The sequence below is a fragment of the Falco biarmicus genome, chromosome 15 (genome assembly GCF_023638135.1).
Source record: "Falco biarmicus isolate bFalBia1 chromosome 15, bFalBia1.pri, whole genome shotgun sequence".
Lineage (NCBI taxonomy): Eukaryota > Metazoa > Chordata > Aves > Falconiformes > Falconidae > Falco > Falco biarmicus.
Window position 1 is genome coordinate 2,446,445 of NC_079302.1, and position 23,820 is coordinate 2,470,264.

Sequence of the window (23,820 nt, forward strand, 5' to 3'; positions counted from 1 at the left end):
AACCAAATGTCACGGCAGGCTGCACTGCCATGGTGGGGCAAGCGGCGGTCGTGGTGGCAGTGCCATGCATGCTGTGGTGCAGGGCACGGAGCAGGAGGAGGCTTCTGTTCGGGAGATGGAGAACAGCAGCTTCCCGTGTTGACAGAAATAACAATGGCATCATCTGCGTCTCTTGTGGTCTCGTGGCATTTGATGGTCAGCTCAGCTCAGGGGGGCGGGGAGAGGTGGCCGGTCTGTGGATGGGGGGAGGAAAGATGGAAAACGTCGCCTGAGAGCCTGGCAGGCCCCACGGCTGAGATGTGAACGTTCTTAAGCTGTTTCTGTGCCTCACTTTGAAAAAAGAAATAAAAGCAATAGCATGCTTTTAAGTTCTTGAATAATAAAGTAGGTGTAAGCTGGGAATAAGAAGCTGGTGGAACCACTGTGCGTCCCCAGCCCTCCTGTGCCACCAGCCCCTTGCTCTCTCTTGCCACCCCTCCGGGCTGCCCGTCACACGCTGCCGGTGTTTGGACGGGGTGTGGGTGACACCAGCCCTGGGCTGGCACTGTGTGGGGCTGGGCAGGGTCCAGCCAGCCAGCTCCCCTCTGGCTTGGAATGTCTGGGAGCTTCCTTGCCCCCACCCTGAGGTGTCTTCTCGACCAGGCAGCAGGTTTCTGAGGGTTTCCGTTGCAGTCCCCGCGATTTCTTTAGAGCCCATGATATATTTATGTGGCAAGCAGCCCTACCCCCGGAGCAGGTACTGCTGGAGGTGCTGTGGGTGCCCCTGCCCCTCTGCAGAGCACCTGAGTGCTCATCCCAAGGCTCCACCTTGGCACAGCATGGGTTTGCTTTTTGGGGAAGAGGGGAGAGGCAAACCCCCTGAGCTGATCTGTGCACCCCGACCTTTCCCTGGCTCTGGAGGGCTGTTCAGGAGCCCAGGGCTGAGCCTGGGGGCCCGTAGCTGGCTGGGGAGGTGCTGCTGGTGGACTGGGGTTGTGTGAGCACGGACAGCGGGAGCTGGCCTCGGAGCTTGAAACTTCTGCAGCTTCTCAGCCTCCTTCGTGCTAATCCCCCGAGTATGTTATGTGGCGCTAATTGCTAGGTTAGAAAATGCTTGATGAATCAGATGACCTGAACCATCATCCTCTCCTGGAGCGGCTGCTGGGTTGCCTAATGCCTGTGAGTGTTCTGAGCGACACTGCATGGGAACGGGCTCGTTAGTCACAAGTAGCGAGGCTGGCGAGGGAATCCGTGAGAAGCAAATTGTTGGCTTATTAAAAAATGCATCTGCGTACGAAACTGTTATTTGTGCGCGTTTTCTGTCGCTGGCTTCGGTCTGATGTGTGCAGCTGGAGGGCTCTAATGGGCTGTGCTGCATTGGGTCTTTCTTTGGTTGTATAATTTCAGTCCTTTTACTAAAATAGTCAAGAAACTGTTCTCACCTAGCAACCAGGGAGAGAGTGAATGTCAGAGCTTCTCCGTTTCTAGCTGGGCTCCATAATGCCGGTACAGTGTGGATAGACTGGCAAACACCAGCCTTCAGATCACCCTTAGAAACTCCCCGTGTGCATCAGCCATCTGGGAAGTGCTGTGCGGAAAAGCAGGTCGTTTTATGACGAGAGCTGCCATAAATCTCCCTCCTCCCCTCCCCTGGCATCACCTCCTTAACATGCAGAGTGAGAGGTTGCAGTGTGCTGTGTCTCTGTGAACCAAAAATCTATCAATGATGGCTTTTTCCTTAATACAAGAGCTTTTATCAGCGCTGTCTGCAGAGTGTCCTGCCCCCAGCTCCCAGGAGGGGAGGGCTGGCCGGGTGGCTGTGTGGAGCCTTCCTCCCCCATCCTCCCTCCTTCAGCTCTTTCTGCTGCGTGGGAAATGAAAGGTCTGGACCTGAAAATTGGTGTCTCTCAGAATTATTCACATTTAACATGGAGATTGTTGTTTCTGATGTAAGTCTCTCAATTCCTCTCGCAGCAGTTTGTTAGCCAGTGGCCACTCTGGTGAGAAGATGCATTTACACATTTCTGCACAACTGTGTTGTCTGACCTACAAGCCTAGGGAGAACACTTGTATTTGGATCGCAGGCTGTCACACAGCGTTAAACCTCCCTAGCCGAATTAATACTTTTAAAAATACTGCAACCACTGGGGTCAGGGCCTGCAGATTCTCTGTCCCCGGGGAGGCAGCTTGAGCAGTGGGGACGGTGGGCTCAGCTCCACGCACAGTGACCTGACGTGGTCATAAACAGGCTCGTTCCTCCCGCTGGCACCTCTCCTCTGCTTGTGACTGCCAAACCCAACATCTCCGCCATCCTTTCAGCTTAGCTGTGCAGGGTGAGTCTCTGGCTCCGGACTCTCTCCATCCTTCAGATTAGGGAACACTTACTGCTGTACAGGAGCGGCTGGGGGCACCTTCCTTGCCATTCTGCCAAAGCAGACCCTGCTACAGCCTTTCCTCTCGTTTGCCTCCTCTGTTTCCTTTTTGGCACCTGCTTTCATTTGGCTGATGAGCCAGACATCATCTCCCATCCCAGCCCCCAAGCCCGTTTGTCCTGCAGGCTCTGCAGGGTGTCCGTGATCTCCTGGTGCAAATCGTGCCTGCCCCCGCACTGGCTCTGGGGCGCAGCTCTCCAGCTAAAGTGCCTTGTTCCTCTGCTTTATGGTGGTCTCCTTGCAGTCGTGCCAGCCCTGTTTGCCCTTCTCGCAGCGCTCTTCAGCCTCGGTTCGCCTGGCTTCTGTCCTGCTCCCCTGCTGCCCTCTCTTGTTTATCTGCCCGTGCCATTGTGCTGCTTCCCATTTCACGCTGCTGCTGTGCTTAACCTGCTGCTGCTGTCCTCCCTGCACCTCTGCAGCGCTGCCACCTCAAAGCCTTCGCATTGGCACCATCCTGGGTGCTGGTCCTTAAATTCTGGGGTGCCCGCAGAGCCTTGGGATGTGCTTGTATCGTGCGGCTGTAAACCTTTCGACTCGTGATCAGTTCTTCAGCACACACCGGTCCACATCTGCAGATGCCCTGCGAGCATGTGTAAGCATCCGCGCGCTGGGGCTCTGGGCTGCCCGCGCTCAGGTTAAACCTGCTTTTCCCCTGATCTGAGCTGACATGCTCCAAAACGTTTTATGCCCTACAACTTCTGCAGTAAAAATGAGTCACTCTTACGCATGCTAGGCTGTGGATGGGGAAAGCAGAGGCTTGTGCGGTCTCTCGGGGGTGCAGTGCAGTCTCTATTGCTGTCTGTGCCGTTCTAATTTATTCTTATTGATCTTTTGTTTGTGTGCTTGGTCGGCAAATAAACTGTTGAAAATCCCCACTCATCAGCAAGCCAACAGTCAGTTTCTCCGTGCAGCACTGAGATGTTCAGCATGAGCTGCTTATTTGGAAATGGTATTTTTCCTCAGGGTACCACCTTATATGCGTGTGTTGTCATGTCGGAGCAGTTTAAACAGATGCTTTTTGCATTACAGGGTACGACGCGTTTGTGGGGAGCGAGGAGCTGTGCTGCTCAGCCACAGCTCCGGGTTGGAGCTCCCATCCCTGCAACCTGCCATCGTCTCACACTGTGCGTTCGAGAAACCTCTGAAAGATTTTCCATCGCTGCCCTTTTCTCTCCTTCCTTCCCTGCCTCTCTTCTCTCTCCCATTTTGGCGGGGGCCGGGGGCCTGGCACGCAGAGCCAGCCCAGCAGCACCGAATGCCTCTGTGCAAAGCAGCGCCTGCCCTGGGACCTCTGCGGAGGCCTCCAGCAGCCCTGGATTTGTGCTCCCCATTGCGGCAGCGTGAGTGTCGCATGACCCGGAGCCTAATTTGAGCATGAGAACCACCTGTGGGCTAATGCTCAAACGCCTTTGTCCTGGGAACCTGCTCCGTTTCTGCCTTTCGTGAGCCTCTGGGGTTTAGTGCGATGAAAGGAGGGAGCAGCAGTTCCCGGGCTGTGTTTGGCAGCCACAGCTCTGCTCAGATCCTGCTTTCCCCTTTAAGCTTGTGCACGCGGTTCCTGCTAGCGTCAGCGTGAGGGAAGAGCCGAGCAGGATCCCCAAATTAAACCACGGCAGCGCCAGGCTGAAGCTTGTACTCCGTAGGTTTGCAGAAAGCTGAAGCAAACAGCAAATGAGCTGCTTTAAAAATAGCTGAATGGAGGTGTGGCTGAGCCCCGGGTGGGTGCACAGTGCATCCCTGGCTTGCTGTGGTCTTCCTTCCCGCTGGGATCGGTGTGCAAGGTCCGGCCACCATCTCTGGTGATCGGCAGTGAGATAACCCAGGGGAGGGGGCTCCTCTGCCCACCCCCTTGTACCTCTGTTTTTTGTGCTTCTATGCAGAGACTGGCATGCATACAGCCTTGCTAACCTGTATTCGTGTTTGCTGAGGTATTTAGCCACTGTGAGTGTTTCTCTTAATTTGTTCCATGTTGCTGCAAGGTGTTACAGAAAAGCATTTAATTACAGGAGAAGGAGCAGCCTGCAGGAGCTTGAAGCCATTCAGCAGAGATCTTTGTGCAGGTGCCCCTTTTAAATCTGCTGAAAATCAAATTCTGATTATAAAGTCTGAGTTGAAATAAAACACATTTGCAGTTCTGTTAGCCTGGGACCAGCCAGGGCCAGGGAGGCCAGCCCAGAGCCTTCCTGGGCGCTTCTGCTGAGGCTGAGGGTGGGAAGCGGAGCTGCCAGCGGCATGTCACACGTCTGCTGGGAGCAGCTCCTTCTCTATCCTTCCTGCTCACCTTTCAGACCCGCTTTGGGGCCTCGCTTCTGCAGTCCCTCCCTGTTGCCCGAGCATCGTGCCACGCAGGGAGCTTGGGGCTGCCGTGCTGCCCGTACCGGGGTGCCAGCACTGGGAGCCATCAGCCTTGCCCTGCTCCTTAGGCCACCCGCTTCCCCCCAGCGCCTAAAGAAGTCGGATTAATCTCTGTGCTGCAGCAGCCATCTAATCACCCCGGGGGTAGTACTGCTTCTCTGTGCTGCCTTCCAGCCTCAGGGGAGTGGGAGGAGGGAGAGATCCCTGTACTGCTGGGCAGGAGGAGGCACCACGGAGCAAAGCGCTGTGAGCAGGACTAGATGTGATCCTTCAGTAACAGGGATCTGCGCAGCACCGGGCGATGCCGCCTTCCCACAGGGAAGCACGCGTGAGCCCGAGTCCTCGGCTGCCTGCACCAGCCCTCGCTGCCTCACCACGAGTGAGAACACAGCAGTCGCTTTCCAATTTATTTTTATCTTGTTGATCACATGCCTTTTAATGTTAAATGTTCTGTGGAGGAGGAAATTTCTGCAACTGCAGAATTAATAGGAGTTTAGGGGATTTCAGTAGAACTTGATAATCAATTTTTGCAAATCACAGGTTCATGCTGACAACCTGCAGTAGCCAAGTAATATTAATGAAAATGTTCCCATTCTAATTGTGGCTTCCCTCTGCACAAATGGATGGAGCAGCCCTCTACCACGTACAACCCTTGTGCATCGCTTGTACTTCAAAGACACTGCCCGGTGGCACTGGCTGAGGTGTAACCCCTGTGAGCATCTTTGTGCCTCGCTTTGCGGCACGGCTGGATGCGGCCAGCAGCTGCCTGCTGAGCCGAGATGTGTGCTGAAGCCAAGCCTGGCCAAATGGATTTAACAAGCCTGCTCTGAACAGCAGCTCTGGAGCCTAACGAGGAGGAGGAAGGTGCTGCCTATGCAGATCAGCCGTCCCTGTGCTCAGAGCGAGCGTGCCTGGTGGGACATGCTGCTCAGTGGCATGGCTCCTGGAGCTGCCTGGGCTAAGTTGTTTTCTTACCATAAGCGCATTGAGTTTAATTTTATTTTAAGCCATTCAAAAAATATCCACTTTCCTGTGATCCAGTTTCATCTTCTAGTTCTGTTACAGCTGCCAGGGTGACTTCAATGTGGCTTCAGAGAGGTAGACCGGGATTTTCCTTCAACACCCAGATGTGTTTCCAGGGCTTGTATTTGAAGAAGGGTGGCTCGTGCTGTCTGGTTGGAGAGGTTCCCTGTTATGGAGTTGTTGTTTCTTAAATGTACAGGATCCCAGATGCAGGGGGTCGATGGAAATCATCTGCTCTGGGTGAGACCTTTGCAGAGGGAGAGCAGCAGAGGATGTCATGCTGCAGGGAAAAGGTTTATGGAGCTGCCTGCTCATCAGCCGAGGGAGTACAGGATATGCAAGCAGCATGAATTGAGCTGGAGCAGTGGCAATGTCCCCACACGTTGCTGCCCTCATCTGCCGGAGACTTACTCCGCTGGCAGATTGGTGAATGAACGAGGAAACCTGTGCAGAGGCACAAGGTCCAGTGACTGAGTTCAAACCCGTCCTTTGGTAGTTTCGCCTGTTGTGCTGGACTTTGCACAGAGGCAAAGCAGGCTCTGTCCCACTCCTGGCCACGTGCCAGCGACCTGCAATGGAGTTTGACAAAATGACAACATTGGATGAGCAGAGCTGGGTTAGAGGTTGCAGGATTTGCCTTTCCCCAGGCTGGCAGACCCTGCCCTGGCAAGAGGTGGGGGTAGGGAAGGGCCTGGGTGCAGCTAGTCGGTTAAGCTTGCATCTGTATGATCCGTCACAAATCATCTTGGACCTCTGCAAGCTCCCCATGCACTTTTGACTGCCAGTTTCAGGGTGCTGGAGCTTGGGACTGGGCAGACACTGGGTGGTCATTTAGTGGGGTTTCCCCTCCCTGGCTGCTGGGAGTTGAACCCTGGTTTCTTGGAGAGCATTATCAGATGTTTACTTGTTTGCAAACACCCTTGTATCCACCTGGGATTCTCAGAATATCTCCGGGAAAATAGTAAGTATGCTTAGAGTCAGATGTTTGGGTAGATGAGAGCCCTTGCCTATGCTGCCTCACTGCAAGCCTTGGCTTACCCTATCAGCAGCATGGTCAGACCACGTTGAAGTGTTTCTTCGGGGGGCAGGTACTTGCAGGCTCGCCGTGATAAATAACCCCTTCAATTCCTCTATTCTGGCGGTGTCTGGCAAGTATCAGTCCCTGCTGGGGCTGAGCCTGGCAGGACCCAGGGGCTGCTGGCCGCGCGAGTCAAAGTTCTTTTGCATGAAAAAGATTTTTACTTTGTGCTTCAAAGTCACAGGTGGGTTTTGCTCTCTTGAAAAACAAGCGGGATCAGTTTGAGAACAGTGTTTCTGCTTGTACAAGAGGTTTTGAATCATCTGTACTCGGTATTTTCATTATGTCAGGGATGCAGCGAGGTGTTCTGCTGCTCGCGTTTCTTGAGCAGCATCGAACCGGCCTTGGTTCTGACTGATGTTCGAGCATGCAATGTGAGGGCAAGGAGCTGCTCACCTGCGTTTGATAACTTTCATAGCTGGGGCTGCTAAGAATGTCATTACCAGCTCTCTGCACGCAGCGGGAGCCCTGCAGTTAGCCTGGTTATAAACAAATTATAGCAGTGCTTAGAAATAGGTGTGAGCAAAGTTGGATTTGCCACTTGCACACACCGTTACCTTTCTTATGCTTCTTTGTGAGTTTAGGACAGTTGCCTGGTAGGAGGGATGCAGCTTGGCTGCTGGCAAGCAATTGCCATGCTGCTCTGCAGATAGGTACTCTGTCTGTCTTGCTTGGCTGGCTCCGTGAAAGGAAACTTAATTTTTGTTTCCTGAACTGGCACCTTGAAACTTTGCTCACCAAATGCATCCCTGCAGTGGGACTCTGTCATGGCTGCGGCTCTGCAGATCCGCTGGAGAGCACGCGGCAGGATTTGTGCTTTCACCAGATAGCATCAACAAGCAAGCAGACCAGAGGCACAGAGGAAGGGCTGCTGACTCTCCTTGCATGGGAACAGGATCAATACTGGCATAAAGAAAGCTGGAAAAATACTTAAGAAAAGCTGTGGAATCAGGCTTGTTGCAGAGGCTAGGTGTGCGAGCTGGGCTGAGTTGGGCAGCGGGGAGGGAGGCAGTAAGTTGCACAATGCTTGGCAGGGTCCAGTTCCCACCAGCTTGCAGCAGGCTGCTGTGTGGGTTGCTGGGAGCGAGGCTGGAGGTGCAGGGAGAGGCTGGGGTTTTGTCTCCTTGTGCACATGGCATGCCAAGCAGCAAATACCGGCTTCAGAGGCAGTTGCACTCAGTCCCTCAGCAGGAGCTGCCTTTGTGGCTGGATGATTTAGAGACCGAGTGTCAGGCTGGGATTTGAGGGGGTGACAAGCCAGGCACAGGGGTTTCTTCTTCCCCTCCTTGTTTGGCAATTTTTCAGAGGGATGTAGGAGTAGATGTGGCTGAGCAGTCGTCGGCCTGAGTGCAGGTGGGTGCTCTGCACTAAGCTGGAGGCAGTCACTTTGGGAGGAGAGGGCCAACCCGGTGCTCCCCGGGGCAGTGCGCCCCTTTGGCTGCAGTCCTTGCTTTGGTGGTGGTGATGAGGAGGAGGAGGAGGTGAGATGGCAACGTTTCTAAGCTGTCAGCCTTGTTAGCACTCTTTGTTGATACTTTTAGATGCCTCCAGTTCAGTCTGTGCTGTGGTGGTGTAAGGCTGCGTACGCTCCTGGAAGCACCATGGCATGAAATGGAGGCCCCTAGGAGCAAGATGGAAGGTACCGTGCTGGCAGCAGCCCCACGAAGGACCCACTCCCTCCCTCTTGTACTGCTCTTTGATGGTGGAGGGAGAATTGGTAGAAGCCTGTGCCAGGAGAGGCTGTTGGAGGAGCCGGTGGGCAGCAGGAGCGGTGTGTGTCACAGCAGCACGAGCCTGTGCGGCTGGCCCAGGTACCGGCGCATCCTTCACTGCAGGCTTCTCAATTTGTGAGATACAGAAACGAAGTTGGAGGGCTGTTAGCACTTTGCTCAGAAATGAACATGGTTTTCAGTTACAGCAACATTCATGGCCTGTGCTTCTGTGTCTTCTTGCACCACAGAAAAGCAGGGTCCAGAGCGGAAGAGGATTAAAAAGGAACCCGCCACCAGAAAGCCTGGCTTGCTCTTCGGAATGGGCCTTTCGGGGATCCGGGCAGGCTACCCGCTCTCCGAGCGCCAGCAAGTCGCTCTCCTTATGCAGATGACAGCAGAAGAGTCTGCAAACAGCCCAGGTGAGATCTGGAGGGTGGTTTTGCTCAGCAGCGTGGGGGGCAGGTGCAAGCTTTGCAGCCAGAGGTTCACAAATACCTGAGTGCCGAGTGCCCAGCGCTGGGGGCACCAGGCACTTCAGGTAGCTCCTCGCTGGAAGCAGAGATGAGCTGCCACCCCCGGGGTGGTGCAGTGGGGCTGGGGGGCTGCTCCATGGGGGCTCCCCACTCTCAGCACCGTAGGTGGGATGCTGGAACGAGGCAGCAGGACACCCACTCCCACGGGGCCCTGCCAGGCACAGGCTGCCGCTGGGGTTCTCACATGGCTGCGGCTGCCATTCCTTCTTCTAGCGTAAGGCAGGAGCAGATATTCCACAGGCCACATCCAGGCCACCACTGAGCCTGCCCTGGCTGCTTAACTAGAGCTTCGGTTCCACGGGAACCTCCTCCACGTCAGAGCTTCGCATTTTCCACTGGCGTCTCAGGCTAATTCAGTAAAGGAACATTGTGAATAAAGTTAAAATATCATCCTCTGTGGGTTTTTTTTATGTTTCTTCTTGTGGAGGAGGGATAAGACATGTAACCACTGCAACTGTAACTTGAGATGCAGAGCAGCTGGAATGTGTTTACCACGGATTTTGTATTTTAGTAATTTTTATCTGTTGCATACATGACCCCCCAGGGTTTTTAGACACTGTGCTATCTGTACGCGCACATCTGCATCCTACACATAAACGTTGCAGCTTTGAGCCACGTATGTTGTTCTTAACACCCATCTAGCTGCTTGCGTTGCTGTTACTTGGGGCGAGGGGGAAGGCAAAAGGCTGTGTAGTCTTGAGAGCATTCAGATGTTCTCCCAGGAAATGTGCGGTCTCCTCCCAAGGCTGCCAGACCTCACATGTACTTGGTAAAAAGGCCACTTCCCTGAGGAAATGAGGTTTTAGGGTAAGGAGCTGCATTGTCTGCTCCTAAATCATGGGATTGCCCACGGCCTTTGCAAGGCCTGCAGTTCTCTCCAGTGGGCTTTGGCAGCCTGCAGTTAGTATCTGCGTGACACACGCGGAGGCTTTCCTCTGTCTTCGCAGCGGCTGCAGCGGCTGGGCGGCCTCTCGCGCGGCGCTGCCGCGGTGACACGCGTTGCAAGGGCGCCCTCTAAGGGCGAAGGGCTGCCCTCGGGCTCACGCAATCCTGCGATCGTTTCGGTTGGAAAAGCTCTTGAAAGATCATCAGGTCCAACTGTGTTAACCCAAGGCTGAGTCTGGTTCTCTTCTCCCTGCAGTTGACACAACACCAAAGCATCCCTCTCAGTCTACAGTTTGTCAGAAGGGAACTCCTAACTCTGCCTCCAAAACCAAAGATAAAGTAAATAAGAGAAACGAGCGAGGAGAGACTCGGCTGCATCGAGCTGCCATCCGAGGAGATGCCCGGCGCATCAAGGAGCTCATTATTGAGGGTGCAGATGTCAATGTGAAAGACTTTGCAGGTAACCAGCCCGCTGGCACCACTGGCGGGGTAGCCCACGGAGCTGAACCTTTTCCCACCCGGTTGCATGTTCCGCTTCGAGAAGGGCTCCCACCAGAGAAAGCAGAGCAAGCAAAACATGGGTTTGCTACTTGTGAAAAGAGAGGATTAACCAAAAATAATCATTTTACCCTTTGGGGAGGAAAAAGTCTTGTTGTCCTTTGAAAAAAAAAACCCACAACCTACTACAGATTTATCAAAATAATAAATCCTTGTAAAGCATCGGTTCCTGTGTTGGAGTTCGGGAGCTGAATTCCCAGGCTATCCTGTCTGCTCTGAACATGCTCCCAGCCGGGGCGGTGATGCTGGGCTGGGCTGCATCTGTTGCGATCCCTGGGGCTCCACGCTCTGAAACTGTGACCGGGACCCTCGCGTGTGTTTTGTTGTGCCCTTGCACATGGGTGCCACCTGGGAATTCTGGAGGGGAATTTGCAAAGGGAGGTGGGCTATTTTAGCTCTTTTTTTTTTTACTTAAAATACAAGAAGTAATGTGCACCAAAATGTTGCAAAGAGTGAGTTTGTAAAGCCACGGCTCCAGAGTTGAATGGCTGATGCCTACAGCGTTCTGGGTTGTTAAGTACCAGACATGGGAGTGCTGCTGATGGGGAGCAGAGTGAACGGGAAGGGCGAGGTCAGGCTCCCAGCTGTGCTGGCCAGGCATCCGAGTTAGAGGAGATGTTGACTGTCCTGAGCCTCAGCTCAGGAGCAGCACCACCTCCTCTGCCTCCTCCTCAGCAGTGCTGCCAAGCTCCTGCTTCTGCTGCTGGGAATGAGGAAAGGAGCCTGGGTCTGCTGTGGCCGCAGCCAGGCCTGGGATGGGAACAGCCCTGAGTCCTGTGGCGAGAGGGCAGCTGTGAGATGGTGAACGGTGCCGTTGGTGCACACCCGTGCACCAGCAGGGCTGAACAGGCGCGAGGCAGCCTTTCTTCCAGCACCTCCAGGAGCTTGACTTTGCTCCGAGCTGTTCTCTTCACACGATTTTGGGGCTATAAATAGATATGCGTGTTCCTCCGCCTGTATGATTAATATCAGTGCTAGACTGAAGTATCAGTTGTGATTAATTCTGGTCACAGGTGCCCCTCTTTAAAGCACCGAGTGAAGGTAACAGAATGAACTCCCACGACGCTATCAGCAAAATACCGAAGGAGCCACGCACGTTCTCTGGGAAACTTCAAAACAGTTTCTGCTTAAAAATAGTCTGTTTGAACATGATAAAATACTTCTTTCTGTGTTCTTTGGAGGTTTGTTTGAGAACTAGAGCCACTGTTACTGTGGAGACCTGCTGTTTGGTTTCTCCCAGAGCTGGGGGCCTGTTTTGCAGCGGCATGGCTGCTTGCTTTGGAGAGTGCACAGAAAATATTTGTGAAGTCTGTGTGGGGGATGTTTCAGAACGATGTCTGCAGCTCAGAGCCCAGTCCTGATCTGGGCGGCAGTGTTTCCCTTACAGAGGAGTTGGAAGGGGAAGGGATTTGAGACCTGACTTCCACTCAGCATCAGCAATTCTCTTAATTTCCTACATAAAACTCTGCCTTTCCATTTCCTGCGGCTGTGTCCGTTCTGGCAGATGATCTGTCTGTAGCACATTGCGTGACCAGAGGGAAAAGTGGGATTGATTCAACCACCGCCTGGTTGCAGTAGCAAGGCAGAGCTGCACGTTTCTTCCTGCTGTGCCATAGGGAGCCAAGCAAACGAGCCCCTCATCCTGGCCATCAGAACAACAGACTCCTTGACACACCGGCACCTGCAGCGCCTGGGGATGGAGGTTACTTGTCACTGTCACTGACTTTTCTCTGTGAAGGTGATGTCCGTGTTCTGAGTGTCCCTTTGCTTGCAGGCTGGACGGCATTGCATGAAGCATGCAACCGGGGTTATTACGATGTCGCGAAGCAGTTGCTCGCTGCAGGCGCTGAAGTCAACACAAAAGGGTTGGATGACGACACCCCGCTGCATGATGCAGCAAATAACGGGCACTTCAAGGTTGGTTTTTGCTGGATTTCATAGCTGTGTTTTTAATGACTTTTTTTTTCCCCCTTGTGCTTCAAGCAGCCAACTGTGCAAATACAGAGATTCTAGTTATTTTATTATCGTTTGCTGCTGATAGCCGTGTAGCGGGAAAGAATTTCCCTGCCCCAGTGCTTTTCAGTGGTTTATTTGGAGTTGGCCTGTGCAAGGGATAGTTCATTTTCTGGAGGTGGGGAGAGAGCGTTGTGTCTTGTTCTTCTCCCTTCCCTCCTGCCCAGGTTGGTTCGTGGTGCTGGCTTTTACCTCCTTTGCCACTGGTGACTGTCAGTACCACCAGTGTGCCCTGAGGACAGACTGCTTGAGGACATCCCCTGTTAGTTACATACGGAAGTTGTACAAAGAGCCTGGAATCGAGACGTGATGAGTGCTCAATTTCTGTTTTCAGGTGGTGAAATTGTTGTTACATTATGGAGGGAATCCTCATCAAAGCAACAGGAAGGGCGAGACGCCTCTAAAAGTAGCTAATTCTCCCACCATGGTGAATCTGCTCCTGGGAAAGACCACGTACCCCTCTAGTGAAGAGAGTTCAACAGGTGAGATTGACTTTTATGTGAACATGGGAGTGATGTTTGTGGCCTGCAGCTGTCTGTTAATACAGAGACATTAAGAGGACAGTGAAGTTAGACTCTTGTCAGAATATCTGCACGCTGCTGCCACGGTCAGGAGTCCATCTGTAGCTGTAACCCAAATTCAGACAACATAACTACCAGCTTTAGCTCCGGGAGCTCTAGCTGTTTGCCCTGGAAGCCTACGTTGAGATCCCTTGCCTGGTGCAATCGAGATGTAGGATTGGAAGCCAATTGCAGGTAAATTGATGTCTTACCTTTAAAATGTGCGTAATATTCCAGCTTGTGCGTAGAGAGGAGGGTGTTTGCGTGCACGTCGTGTGTTCCCATCCCTCCCTCGCGCTCGGCTGTACCCGTGCTGACGATTCAGGTTGTGCTCCCGGGCTGTCCCTCAGCAGAGCGCCCTGCTAGAGCCTGTCCCGCGGGTGCCACCATTGTGGCTCGCCAGGTGGGAAACGCTGCAGGTTTTAACCAGTGCTCATTAGAGTTCCAGTCTTATGGGGAGTCTCCACTATGCTGTGTGCAGTCGTACCCCTGTTAAGAAAAGTTCTCTCGATACAGCCAGGTGGTTGTTTTGAGGAAGACCCCGTGCAGGTTTGAGACCAGGTGGCTCTTCCCTTCTAAAAGATCATCTCCCAGCCTGGCATTTAGAGCTTTCGGTGGCCAACTTAGGAAAGGCCAGGTGAGGCCAAAGGACGGCAAGGCCGTTCGCAGGGGTTCACGCCTGTGGCAGGCCGATGATGTTCCCTCCCCGAAGCCCCTCACAGCCCTTAACAGATTGTTCTTCTCTCTCTGCAGAGACCTCAGAAGAGGAGGATGCCCCTTCCTTTGCTCCCTCCAGCTCTGTTGATGGCAATAACACAGACTCAGAGTTTGAGAAGGGTTTGAAACACAAGCCCAAGGCCCAGGAGCCCCCCAAAACCATCACCCCGGTGAAGGATGAGTATGAATTTGATGAGGATGATGAGCAGGACCGGGTCCCGCCAGTCGATGACAAACATTTGCTGAAAAAGGATTACAGAAAAGAGACTAAAGCAAACAGTTTCATTTCCATACCCAAAATGGAAGTGAAAACTTATACTAAAAATAACACAATTACACCAAAGAAAGCTGCCCACCGCATCCTGTCGGACAGCTCGGACGAGGAGGAGACCAGCGTTGCTGTGGGGACGGGGGAGAAGCTCCGACTTTCGACCCACGCGATATTGCCCAGCAGCAAGATTCGGGAGCCCGCCAGCACAAAGCCACAGAAGGAGAAAAGCAAAGTAAAAAAGAAGCGGAAGAAGGAGACGAAAAGCAAAGAGGTTCGGTTTGGCAAAAAAAATGACAAATTTTGTTCCTCTGAATCAGAGAGTGAAAACGTGGAGAGTGAGGAGGATGATAGAGACTCTCTTCAGAGCTCTAGCTGTGTAAAGGACTCCAGGCTAGTGCTAAAGGAATCCTCCTTGTTTAACTCTCTGTCTGCCTCATCGACCTCTTCTCATGGGAGTTTAGCATCCCAGAAACATAATCCTAATCTGACAGAACAGCACTCCAAGCACTGGAGGACGGACAATTGGAAAACCATATCTTCTCCAGCTTGGTCAGATGTCAGTTCCTTATCGGACTCCACCAGGACGAGACTGACGAGCGAGTCAGACTACTCGTCCGAGGACTCGAGCTTAGAGTCGCTAAAGCCAGTCAGGAAGAAAACAGAGCACAAAAAGAAAAACACCACACACAATACTGTTTCTGAGAAAAAGAATTCATTCCATAGCAATGTGGATGGAGCAATTCCAAAGCTGGACAAGGAGGGGAAGGTTGTTAAAAAGCATAAAACAAAACACAAACATAAAAACAAGGAGAAGGGGCAGTGTCCCATCAGCCAAGACATTAAAATAATCAAAACGTTTTCTTTTGAGTTTGAGGACTCTAAACAAAAGCCTGAGAAAGGCTTGATAGTAGAGACAGAAAATCCAGTCGAAAACAAATTGAAAGTGTTAAAGCATGAGCGAGAGCACAGTAAGAAGGAGGAGAAGCTCCCCAAAGGTAAAGCGGAGGAGAAGGAATGGTTGTTTAAAGATGAGACTGGAAAATCCTCGAAAGAGGAGAAATCGTTAAGAAAAGTCAAAGATGGCAGTAAAGACATGAGCAAATCCTTCAGAGAAGGATTAAGTAAATCAGAAAAAGAGAAACCTGTAAAGGAGAAGTCTCCCAAAGAGGAGAAGCCGAGACTACACAAGGAGGAGAGAAAGAAGAAGTCAAAGGACAAGCAGTCAAAATCTGAAAAGAAGAACGAGCTGAAGGAGGAGAAGGTTTCTAAACTAGAGAAGGAAAAATCCTTCAAGGAGGAGAAAGAAAAATGCAAAAAAGAAAAACTTTACAGGGAAGAATCTGGATTTGACGAGTTTAATAACAAAACCCAGTTTCCCGAAAGTGAGGACACAAAGTTCAGCCTTTCAGATGATCAGCAAGAAAGGTGGTTTTCAGACTTGTCTTCTGATTCATCCTTCGATTTCAAAGGTGAAGATAGCTGGGATTCTCCAGTAGCAGATTTCAGGGAGATTAAAAATGACACCGTGGCAAAACTAATCATAGAACCTGTGAAAGAGGAAATTAAAGACAAGAAAAAGGAAAACAAAACAAAAGAGAAGAAGGAATACAACGAGAAACGTAATGAAAAGGACACTTTCTTAAAGAAGAAAGAGAGGGACTATGTGGACAAAAGCTCCGAGAAGAAAAAGGACCAAACGGACAGGCACAAAGTTACTCCTAGTTACTTGCCTGAAAAGGATAAGAAAAGGAAGGATTCTGCAGAGAGTGTCAAGGAGAGGAAAGAAAAAGATACAGGTGAAACCAACAAAGACAGAAAAGATACCTCTGATGGCACTAAAGATCGAAAAGATGCCAAAATGAAGCAGGAGGAGCCCTATCGAGATGACTTTAAAGAATATGGCTGCGAAACGTTCTTCAAGGATAAGTCTGACGCTGAATTCAGTGGTAAAACTCTGGAGAGCTGGGAGAGGCACCATTCTGGGAAGGAAAAGGAGAAGAAAGATGCTCCCGATAAAGAAAAAAAAGAAAAGGTGAAGCCAGAAAAATACAAGGAAAAATCCAAAGAAGGCGACAAGGAGAAAAATGAAAAAGTTGCTCCCGAGAAAATGCTGAAAGACAAAGAGCTGGACAAGAGTTTCAAAGAGAAGAAGGAAACTAAAGAGAAGTACAAAGACCTGCACAGCAAAGACAAAGAAAGGAAGAGTTCTTTCGACCAGGTAAAAGAGAAGAAAGAGAAAAACTTCTCCACAGATCGAGAGGACTTCTCTGAGAAAAAGGATGAGAAGAAAGGCAAGGAGAAGAGCTGGTACAGCATTGCAGACATCTTCACAGACGAAAGCGAAGATGAGAGGGACGATTACAGCTTGACTGGGTTCAAAGTTGGTGACTCTGCTGGGAGCGAAATGCATCGCCTGGACAGTCTGCAGGAGAAGGACGACGGTGCAGCTGCCGAGAAGGAGCTGTACCCCGACAAGCACCGCAAGTACTCCTCTGACCGGCAACATCCAGGAGAGAAGCAGAAGGATAAGGACTCCAAGGAGAAGAAGAAGGACAAAGGAACATCAGAAGGAGGGAAAGAGAAGAAGGAGAAGAGTTCCTTTGAAAAACACAAAGAGAAGAAAGATAAAGACTCTACCGAGAAGTACAAGGACAGGAAAGACAGAACGTCCATAGATTCCACTCAAGAGAAGAAAAACAAACAGAAGCTCCCAGAGAAGGTTGAAAAGAAACATGCCAATGATGACAAGGTGAAAAGCAAGCATAAGGAGAAGCCGGATAAAGAGCATTCCAAAGAGAAGAAGTCTTCGAAAGGAGGGGAGTCAGAGAAGAGCCTGCTGGAGAAATTGGAGGAGGAGGCTCTGAATGACTACAGAGATGACTCCAATGACAAAATCAGTGAGATCTCTTCCGACAGCTTCACAGACAGAGGTCAAGACCCAGGGCTGACCAGCCTCTTTGAGTCTTCTAACCTCTCTCTTACTGATGCTGCTGAAGAAAAGTTTAAGGACTCTCTCCCTTTACCCTGCTTGCAGGACAAACTCAAGGAGAAGGAGAGACACAGACATTCCTCATCTTCGTCAAAGAAAAGTCACGAGAAGGAGAAAGCGAAGAAGGAGAAGACAGAGAAGAAGGAAAAAACAGAAGAATTCAAAGATTCCAGCAGCAGAAAGGATTCCACTCATTATGAAAAAGATTTCTCGGTGGATGGGGAGGCTTTTAGCACTTCCTATAACATGAAGGCAGAGCCTGATGAGGAACCAGAGAAAAGCATTGATTACTTATTTTCTGAAAAGAAAGATAAAAATGATTCTGAAAGAGAGCTGTCAAAGAAGGCGGAAAAAGAAAAGACATACAGTTCCAGCACCATCAGCACAGTTAAGGAGAAAAAGAAGCGAGACAAACACAAGGAAAAATGGAAGGAGGAAAAGGAAAAGCATAGAGACAAACACGCAGATGGTTTCTTTAAACATCACAAAGATGAGCCAAAGTCAACACTTAAAGACAAGGACAGTCCTCAAGTTACCACCTTTAAAGATAAATCAAAGGAGGACAACCTCAAATTCGGTGAAACCAAACTGAAGGAGAAGCTCAAGGAGAACCAAGAGAAAGACAAATCAGAGTCCATAAAAATAAGCAATGGGAATGAAAAAATAACCCTTTCCAAAGACAGCGGCAAGAAAGATGCCAGGCCAAGGGAGAAACTTCTGGGAGACGGCGATTTGATGATGACCAGCTTTGAGAGGATGCTGAGCCAGAAGGACCTGGAAATCGAGGAGCGCCACAAAAGGCACAAAGAGAGAATGAAGCAAATGGAGAAAATGAGGCACAGGTCTGGAGACCCCAAATTAAAGGACAAACTTAAGAGCTCGGAAGATGTGCGCAAGAGGAGCCTGGATCTGGCAACAAAGAAGCCATTAACGCTGGATACTCAGCTCAAGGACAAGAAACTTAAAGAGTTGGGTCCGCTGACTCCTATACTGTCACCGGAAAACAAGGCGCAGCCTGCTGTTGGGACGGACTCGAAGGACTGGATAACGGGTCCTCAGCTGAAGGAGATCCTCCCGGCATCTCCCAGGCCGGACCAGAGCCGGCCGACGGGAGTTCCGACCCCAGCATCTGTCGTCTCTTGCCCGAGCTACGAGGAGGTGATGCAGACACCCAGGACTCCTTCGTGCAGCAACGAAGACTACACAGACCTGATGTTTGAGTGCGCGGACTCGCAGCACTCGCTGCCCATATCCACGATGTCCATGAACGCCTGTTCTCCATCCTTCTTCGACAGATACGCGAATGTTTCCAGTGGGCTCCCCGAGAACCCGAGTCAGACCCCGACTCGTACCATACCCTCCACAAACCTGTACCGTTCCATCTCGGTTGATATCAGAAGGGCACCTGAAGAAGAATTCAGCGTTGGAGATAAATTTTTCAGACAGCAAAGCGTCCCGGCGACATCGAATTATGACTCTCCAGTGCAGCATTTGATGGAGGAGAAAGTTCCCCTTCCTTCTGTTCCTGCTGAGAAGTTCCAGTGTTTATCTCCTGGGTATTACTCACCAGATTATGGGGTTTCATCGCCAAAAGTGGAAGCTTTGCACTGCACGCCAGGGGCTGTCAGCAGCGTCGCCCAGTCGCCTGAAAGTGTCTTTTCTGGTTTACAAGCAAAATCCTCCCCTTCGCACAGAGACGAATTGCTGGCTCCTTCAGTAGAAAGTGCTCTTCCCCCCGACCTCGGCATGCCCTTGGATACCACGGAAGAGCAGCAAGCTACTGCCTCCATTATGCCACCAGAATCTACCTACTTGCCACCAATTGAAGAAAACCATTTTAGTTCGGGTATGCCAGAACAAAACAATATAGACTGGGTTAACCCTCCTTCCAGAAACCCCAACGCCACCATTCCTCCCAGCCTGATGGGTAACCCAGCAGAGCACTCTGTCACCTGGTCCATGGGCTCAGAGCTTCTGATGAAATCTCCCCAGAGGTTTTCCGAGTCCCCTAAACCTCCACTCTGTTCCCTAGAGCCGATTCATCCTACACCAGTAGCCTTCATTCCCGCAGACAGCTCCTACCCCGTCTCTCCCATATCTTACCCTCTATCAGTGTCTGAACCGGGGCTCGATGAGGTCAAGGAGGACGCTGAGGAAGCCGTTCCAGGAGAAACAGCAAACGCCGAAGAGCAAGCTCCATACATGTCCCCTACTAGGTTAGACACGTTCTTCAATAACTGCAAACCCCTTCCGGAAGAAGCACCTGAGATACCTCCAGAGCCCCCTTGTATGCCAGCAGAACCTCAGGCAGAAGTTGTTAGCACACCAGAAAACACCTATTTGGAAAACAACAATGCCACGCCTGCAAATACAGAGGAGGCGGTAACGTGGCCTGATCCCTTCACCAACACAGAAGATGACTTGGACCTTGGCCCCTTCTCCCTACCAGAGCTGCCGCTCCAACCCAAGGATGTTGCAGAGGCAGAGATGGCCGAGGCAGAAGCGGTGGAAGAGAGCCCAGCAGCAGCTTCGGAAGCAGGCGCTGGGATGGGGAAAGCGAGCACGTCCGTGATAGCGTCCGGGGAGCCAGAGGAGCCTCTGGCCAGCCAGGCAGCTGCTGTCCTGCCCGTGGAGACGGAGCCACAAGCCGAGGAGCAGAAACCAGAAGTGGCTGCGCAAGAAGCCACCTCGGAAGCACTGAACGCAGCTGAGGAAAAAGGAGCGGAGGACTCGGAAGCACAGATTTTCCAGCAGACCCCGTCCGAGTCTGCTCAGGCAGAGAGCAAAGAGGTGGAGGCCGTGCACGAAGACCTCTCTTCTTCTGGTGGGGTGGCAGAGAGCAGCTCCCAGCCCTGTCCCCCGCCCACGGCCCCCTCCGAGGGCAGTGTTTCACAGGAGGGTGCTGCGGCACGTGGGGGGAGCCAGGTCCCTTCCTCCCAGGCAGATGTACCTCCGGGCAACGCTCAAGCAGAAATCGCTGAACCAGTACAAAAACCAGTAGCAGAAGCTCCCAAGCCACCCAAAATAGAAGAGATTCCTCAGCGGATTACCAGGAACAGGGCTCAGATGCTCGCCAACCAAAACAAGCAGAACGCTGCCTCTTCTGAGAAGGAATTTCCTCCCGTTTCCACGCCCGCCACACGTGCCAAAGGCCGCATCACAGAGGAGGACGATTCCCAGGCTCAGCACCCGCGCAAGCGCCGGTTCCAGCGCTCCAACCAGCAGCTGCAGCAGCAGATCAACACTTCCACCCAGCAAACGAGGGAGATGATACAGCAAACACTGGCAGCTATTGTAGACGCTATAAAACTGGACGACATTGAACCTTATCACAGTGACAGGTCCAACCCCTACTTTGAGTACCTCCAGATCAGGAAAAAGATTGAAGAGAAGCGGAAAATCCTCTGCTATATTACTCCCCAGGCTCCACAGTGCTACGCTGAATACGTTACCTACACAGGCTCCTACCTGTTGGATGGCAAGCCTCTCAGCAAGCTCCATATTCCAGTGGTGAGTCGTCTTCTCTCTTTAAACAGCACCATCAGGGACTGTCCCCTCCCTTGCTGCTACAAGCACGGCCAGATTGTCCCCTGTGTGCCACGAGAGTCTTTGCAATGCTGAGAGTGCCCCAGCCACAGCTTTAGCCTACTTTTAGAACACGCTTGTGATGACGAATCTAAGTCTCACTAAGTGGATGGCTGCGTGATAAATGCATCCTTTGAGGTGCTGCATTTTTGCAAAGAAGACCTTGGGCTGTGCTTAGGAACCTGAGTTTTGTTCAGGCTTTAGAGCCAGTTTGTATAAATCCACTGGATTTGAAGCTGGAAGGCAAAAGTGCTTTTACAAGCAGTATAGTAATTGGATAATGAACCTAGAAGGCTAAGAAAAAGACAACTGGGCTCTTAACTCCTGTTTTCGTTTTCCCAAGCTCTGATATCCGACTGGCCGATAGCACTCGCTCCTTGGCAATGGGATCTGCATTTCACTGCTGTGCTGCATGAATGGACTTGCTAATACAAATGCATCAATAAACTTAATGCTGCAGGCAGTAAATCCAGGATCCAGCCTGGAGGAGGAGGGTCGATACGACCGGCTACGTCAGGCTTCGTTCCCTGCTGCAGGCAGGGTAAAATACCCGGGTCTGCGGGTATTTCTGTCGCAGCGTAGCCCATGCACAAGTTACCGTTCGCGTGTGTCCTGCAGCAGTTGTAGCCTGTGTTCACATCTGCCTGTTCCTTCCTAGACTGACCCAGAGCCACCTGCGCCTGTTCTGCGGTGCGGGGCTGTGCCGGGGCAGCGCCTCGCTCCCCGGGGAGGCGCAGGACAGATCGGGACACGAGCACCCTTCCCACTGCGCGGACTGGGCTCTTCCCGGCAGCGTTGCTCCACGTGTGTCATCCTCTGTGTCAGACACGCTCTGTGCCGCAGGGGCAGTCTGTAGGGTGCTTTAGGCTCTGGTTCTGCAGGCCGAGCTCGCCTCCCAGCACTGGACACCTCTTGCCGTGTTGCCTCACCCCTCGCTGTGGTCTGAGCACCGGCAGGACGTTGTCCTTTGCCACCTGCCTGCTGAGGAAACAAGCTCAGGCGAGCTCCGCATAGCACCCCGCAGGGCGGCACAGAGCCCTTCTCCGAGCCGTGGCCGGTGTGCGTTTCGGCTGGGTGGCTGTGCCGCAGGCAGGGCCCCTGTGGCTGGGGAAGCAGGCACCCGCGGGCCTGCACGCAGCAGCGTGGCTGGCTCTAACCCTCCGCTGTCGTGTGCCCGCAGATTGCCCCGCCACCGTCGCTCGCGGAGCCTCTGAAGGAGCTCTTCAAGCAGCAGGAAGCCGTCCGGGGGAAGCTGCGGCTCCAGCACAGCATAGAGCGGGTAAGGGAGCGCTGAGGGGAAACTCCTGCTGGGGAAGAGGCCTCCTATTCCTTCTGCTGGGGAGACAGAGGCTGCCACACTCACTGCTTCGTTTGCTTTTCCTCAGGAGAAGCTCATCGTCTCCTGCGAGCAGGAGATTTTGAGAGTTCATTGTCGGGCAGCAAGGACTATTGCCAACCAGGCTGTGCCCTTCAGTGCCTGCACCATGCTGCTGGACTCCGAGGTCTATAACATGCCTCTAGAAAATCAGGTCAGTGCCTGCCCTGCTAGGGAAGAAGTGTCTCAGAGGTGCTGTGCAGGACCCCGAGGGAGAGATGTGCTTTTCTGGAGGGAGGGATGTGTGCAGGAGTTACTAATGCTCTTCCTGCTCGGGTGCCTGTCGCCCACCGCAGCACACAGATGCTGCTGGAGCCCTCCCCAGCACGTGCCCAGGTTGCACCAATTTCTGGTGTCGCATGTTCTGGGATACCCCGTGTGCGTGCCAGGGAAGGAAATACATCCAGGAACATGGGGATCCAGGGAGCATCATGTCTTGTTAGAAGCAGAGATGACTCACCATTTATCAGTGAGTCGCAGGATCCTCTGCCCTTCTTCTTGATCTGGATCGTCTACACACTTGAAAGGTTTCTTTTACTGCACTCCGGGATACCTCTTCCTGTTGAAGGAAGGGGAGAGAGCCATTAAATTGATTTGTGTCTGAATAGTGGCTTTGAAAGAGCCAGGCTCTGTCTCACAGCCCACAAGAAACAGTCATTTCTGCCTTTGATTTCACATCGTTCAGTGCTGGAGAAGGGGGAATCACGTCCAGTTTCTGCAGCCGGCGGCCGCACGGTGGCCCGAGCCATCCCACCAGCGCCTGCAGCCTGCGCCCTGTGGCTGCTGCCAGCCTGGCCGCTCAGGGAAGCAGGCTGCTGCGAGGCCAGAGGGATCCTGTGCAGGGACAGGATCCTGGGATTTATTAGTGACCTGGTGTATTGATCCAGGAGCCTTGATTTCTCCCGCAGCGTTTTCCCTCAAAGTGTCTTGGTTTCTGCAGCGAAGACGTTACTATCTCGGGCATGAGTAGAAGGAGACAGAGAGGTGCGGGTGCTGTGACGGGCTGGCACGCGCAGATTCTCTGCAAACCGAGTAGAAATGGGGAGTGTGTGCACGCGTGTGCACCTCTGAGGCTGAAGCCCTGGCAAAGGGCTGCAAGAGCACCTGGGAGCAGCGTGCTGGGTGCAGGCACCTTTCTTGTTTCTGATGAGTGTGTGTCCTAAGAATGTAGCTTCTTAGACCTGTAACTGCTTAAAGTAAAAAAAAAAAAAAAAAAAAAAAGAAGAAAGAAAGAAAACCCACCGTTTAATTCCCTTTTGCTGTCGTTTGCTTAGGGAGACGAAAACAAATCGGTCAGAGACCGTTTCAACGCGCGACAGTTCATTTCCTGGTTGCAAGATGTGGACGACAAGTACGATCGAATGAAGGTGAGCAGGGCAGGTGCTCTGAGCTGCCGCTGTGGCATGTGGGCGGCAGCAGGTCCTGCTGCTCTGTCTCCTGCTGGGAGGGTTTCTCCGAGAGGGGGTCCTGGCTGCTGCTGTAGCCTGGATCCTGCCTTCGTGTCCCGAGCTGGGCCGGGCAGCGTTGCGCAGTGAGTGACGCTGCTGTGCACGGCACAGTGGGGAGGTGGGAGCTTGGCTGGGGCTGGGGAAGCACGGTTGCCTCTGCTGGGTCCAAGAAGGGGGAAAGCAGAGACATTCTGCTGAGGGTCGGCTGGCTGGCTGTTGTTTTCCTTCAGCCATGTGGTCTGGAGCTTTCTTGGTCAGTTAAGCCCTCGGGGCCTGCTCTTCACCAGCGATGCATGCTGCAGCAAGC

The 23,820-nt window shown here is 52.3% G+C and overlaps 1 protein-coding gene across 10 annotated transcripts in view; it reads left to right on the plus strand.

The window, feature by feature from the left end:
* Window positions 1–23,820, plus strand: part of ANKRD11 (ankyrin repeat domain containing 11) — a 159,889-nt gene that overhangs the window by 134,268 nt on the left and 1,801 nt on the right. For 8 of the 10 annotated variants that reach the window (XM_056361032.1, XM_056361031.1, XM_056361037.1 and 5 more), the window contains 8 exons: window positions 8,828–8,998; window positions 10,254–10,457; window positions 12,330–12,472; window positions 12,903–13,050; window positions 13,882–20,615; window positions 21,871–21,969; window positions 22,076–22,219; window positions 23,340–23,432. In XM_056361032.1, coding sequence (XP_056217007.1) covers window positions 8,828–8,998; window positions 10,254–10,457; window positions 12,330–12,472; window positions 12,903–13,050; window positions 13,882–20,615; window positions 21,871–21,969; window positions 22,076–22,219; window positions 23,340–23,432 — 7,736 coding nt within the window. Of the gene's footprint in view, window positions 1–8,827; window positions 8,999–10,253; window positions 10,458–10,665; window positions 12,258–12,329; window positions 12,473–12,902; window positions 13,051–13,145; window positions 13,324–13,881; window positions 20,616–21,870; window positions 21,970–22,075; window positions 22,220–23,339; window positions 23,433–23,820 lie in introns of those variants that run through there. The other 2 variants (XM_056361040.1, XM_056361041.1) reach the window with 2 other exon arrangements.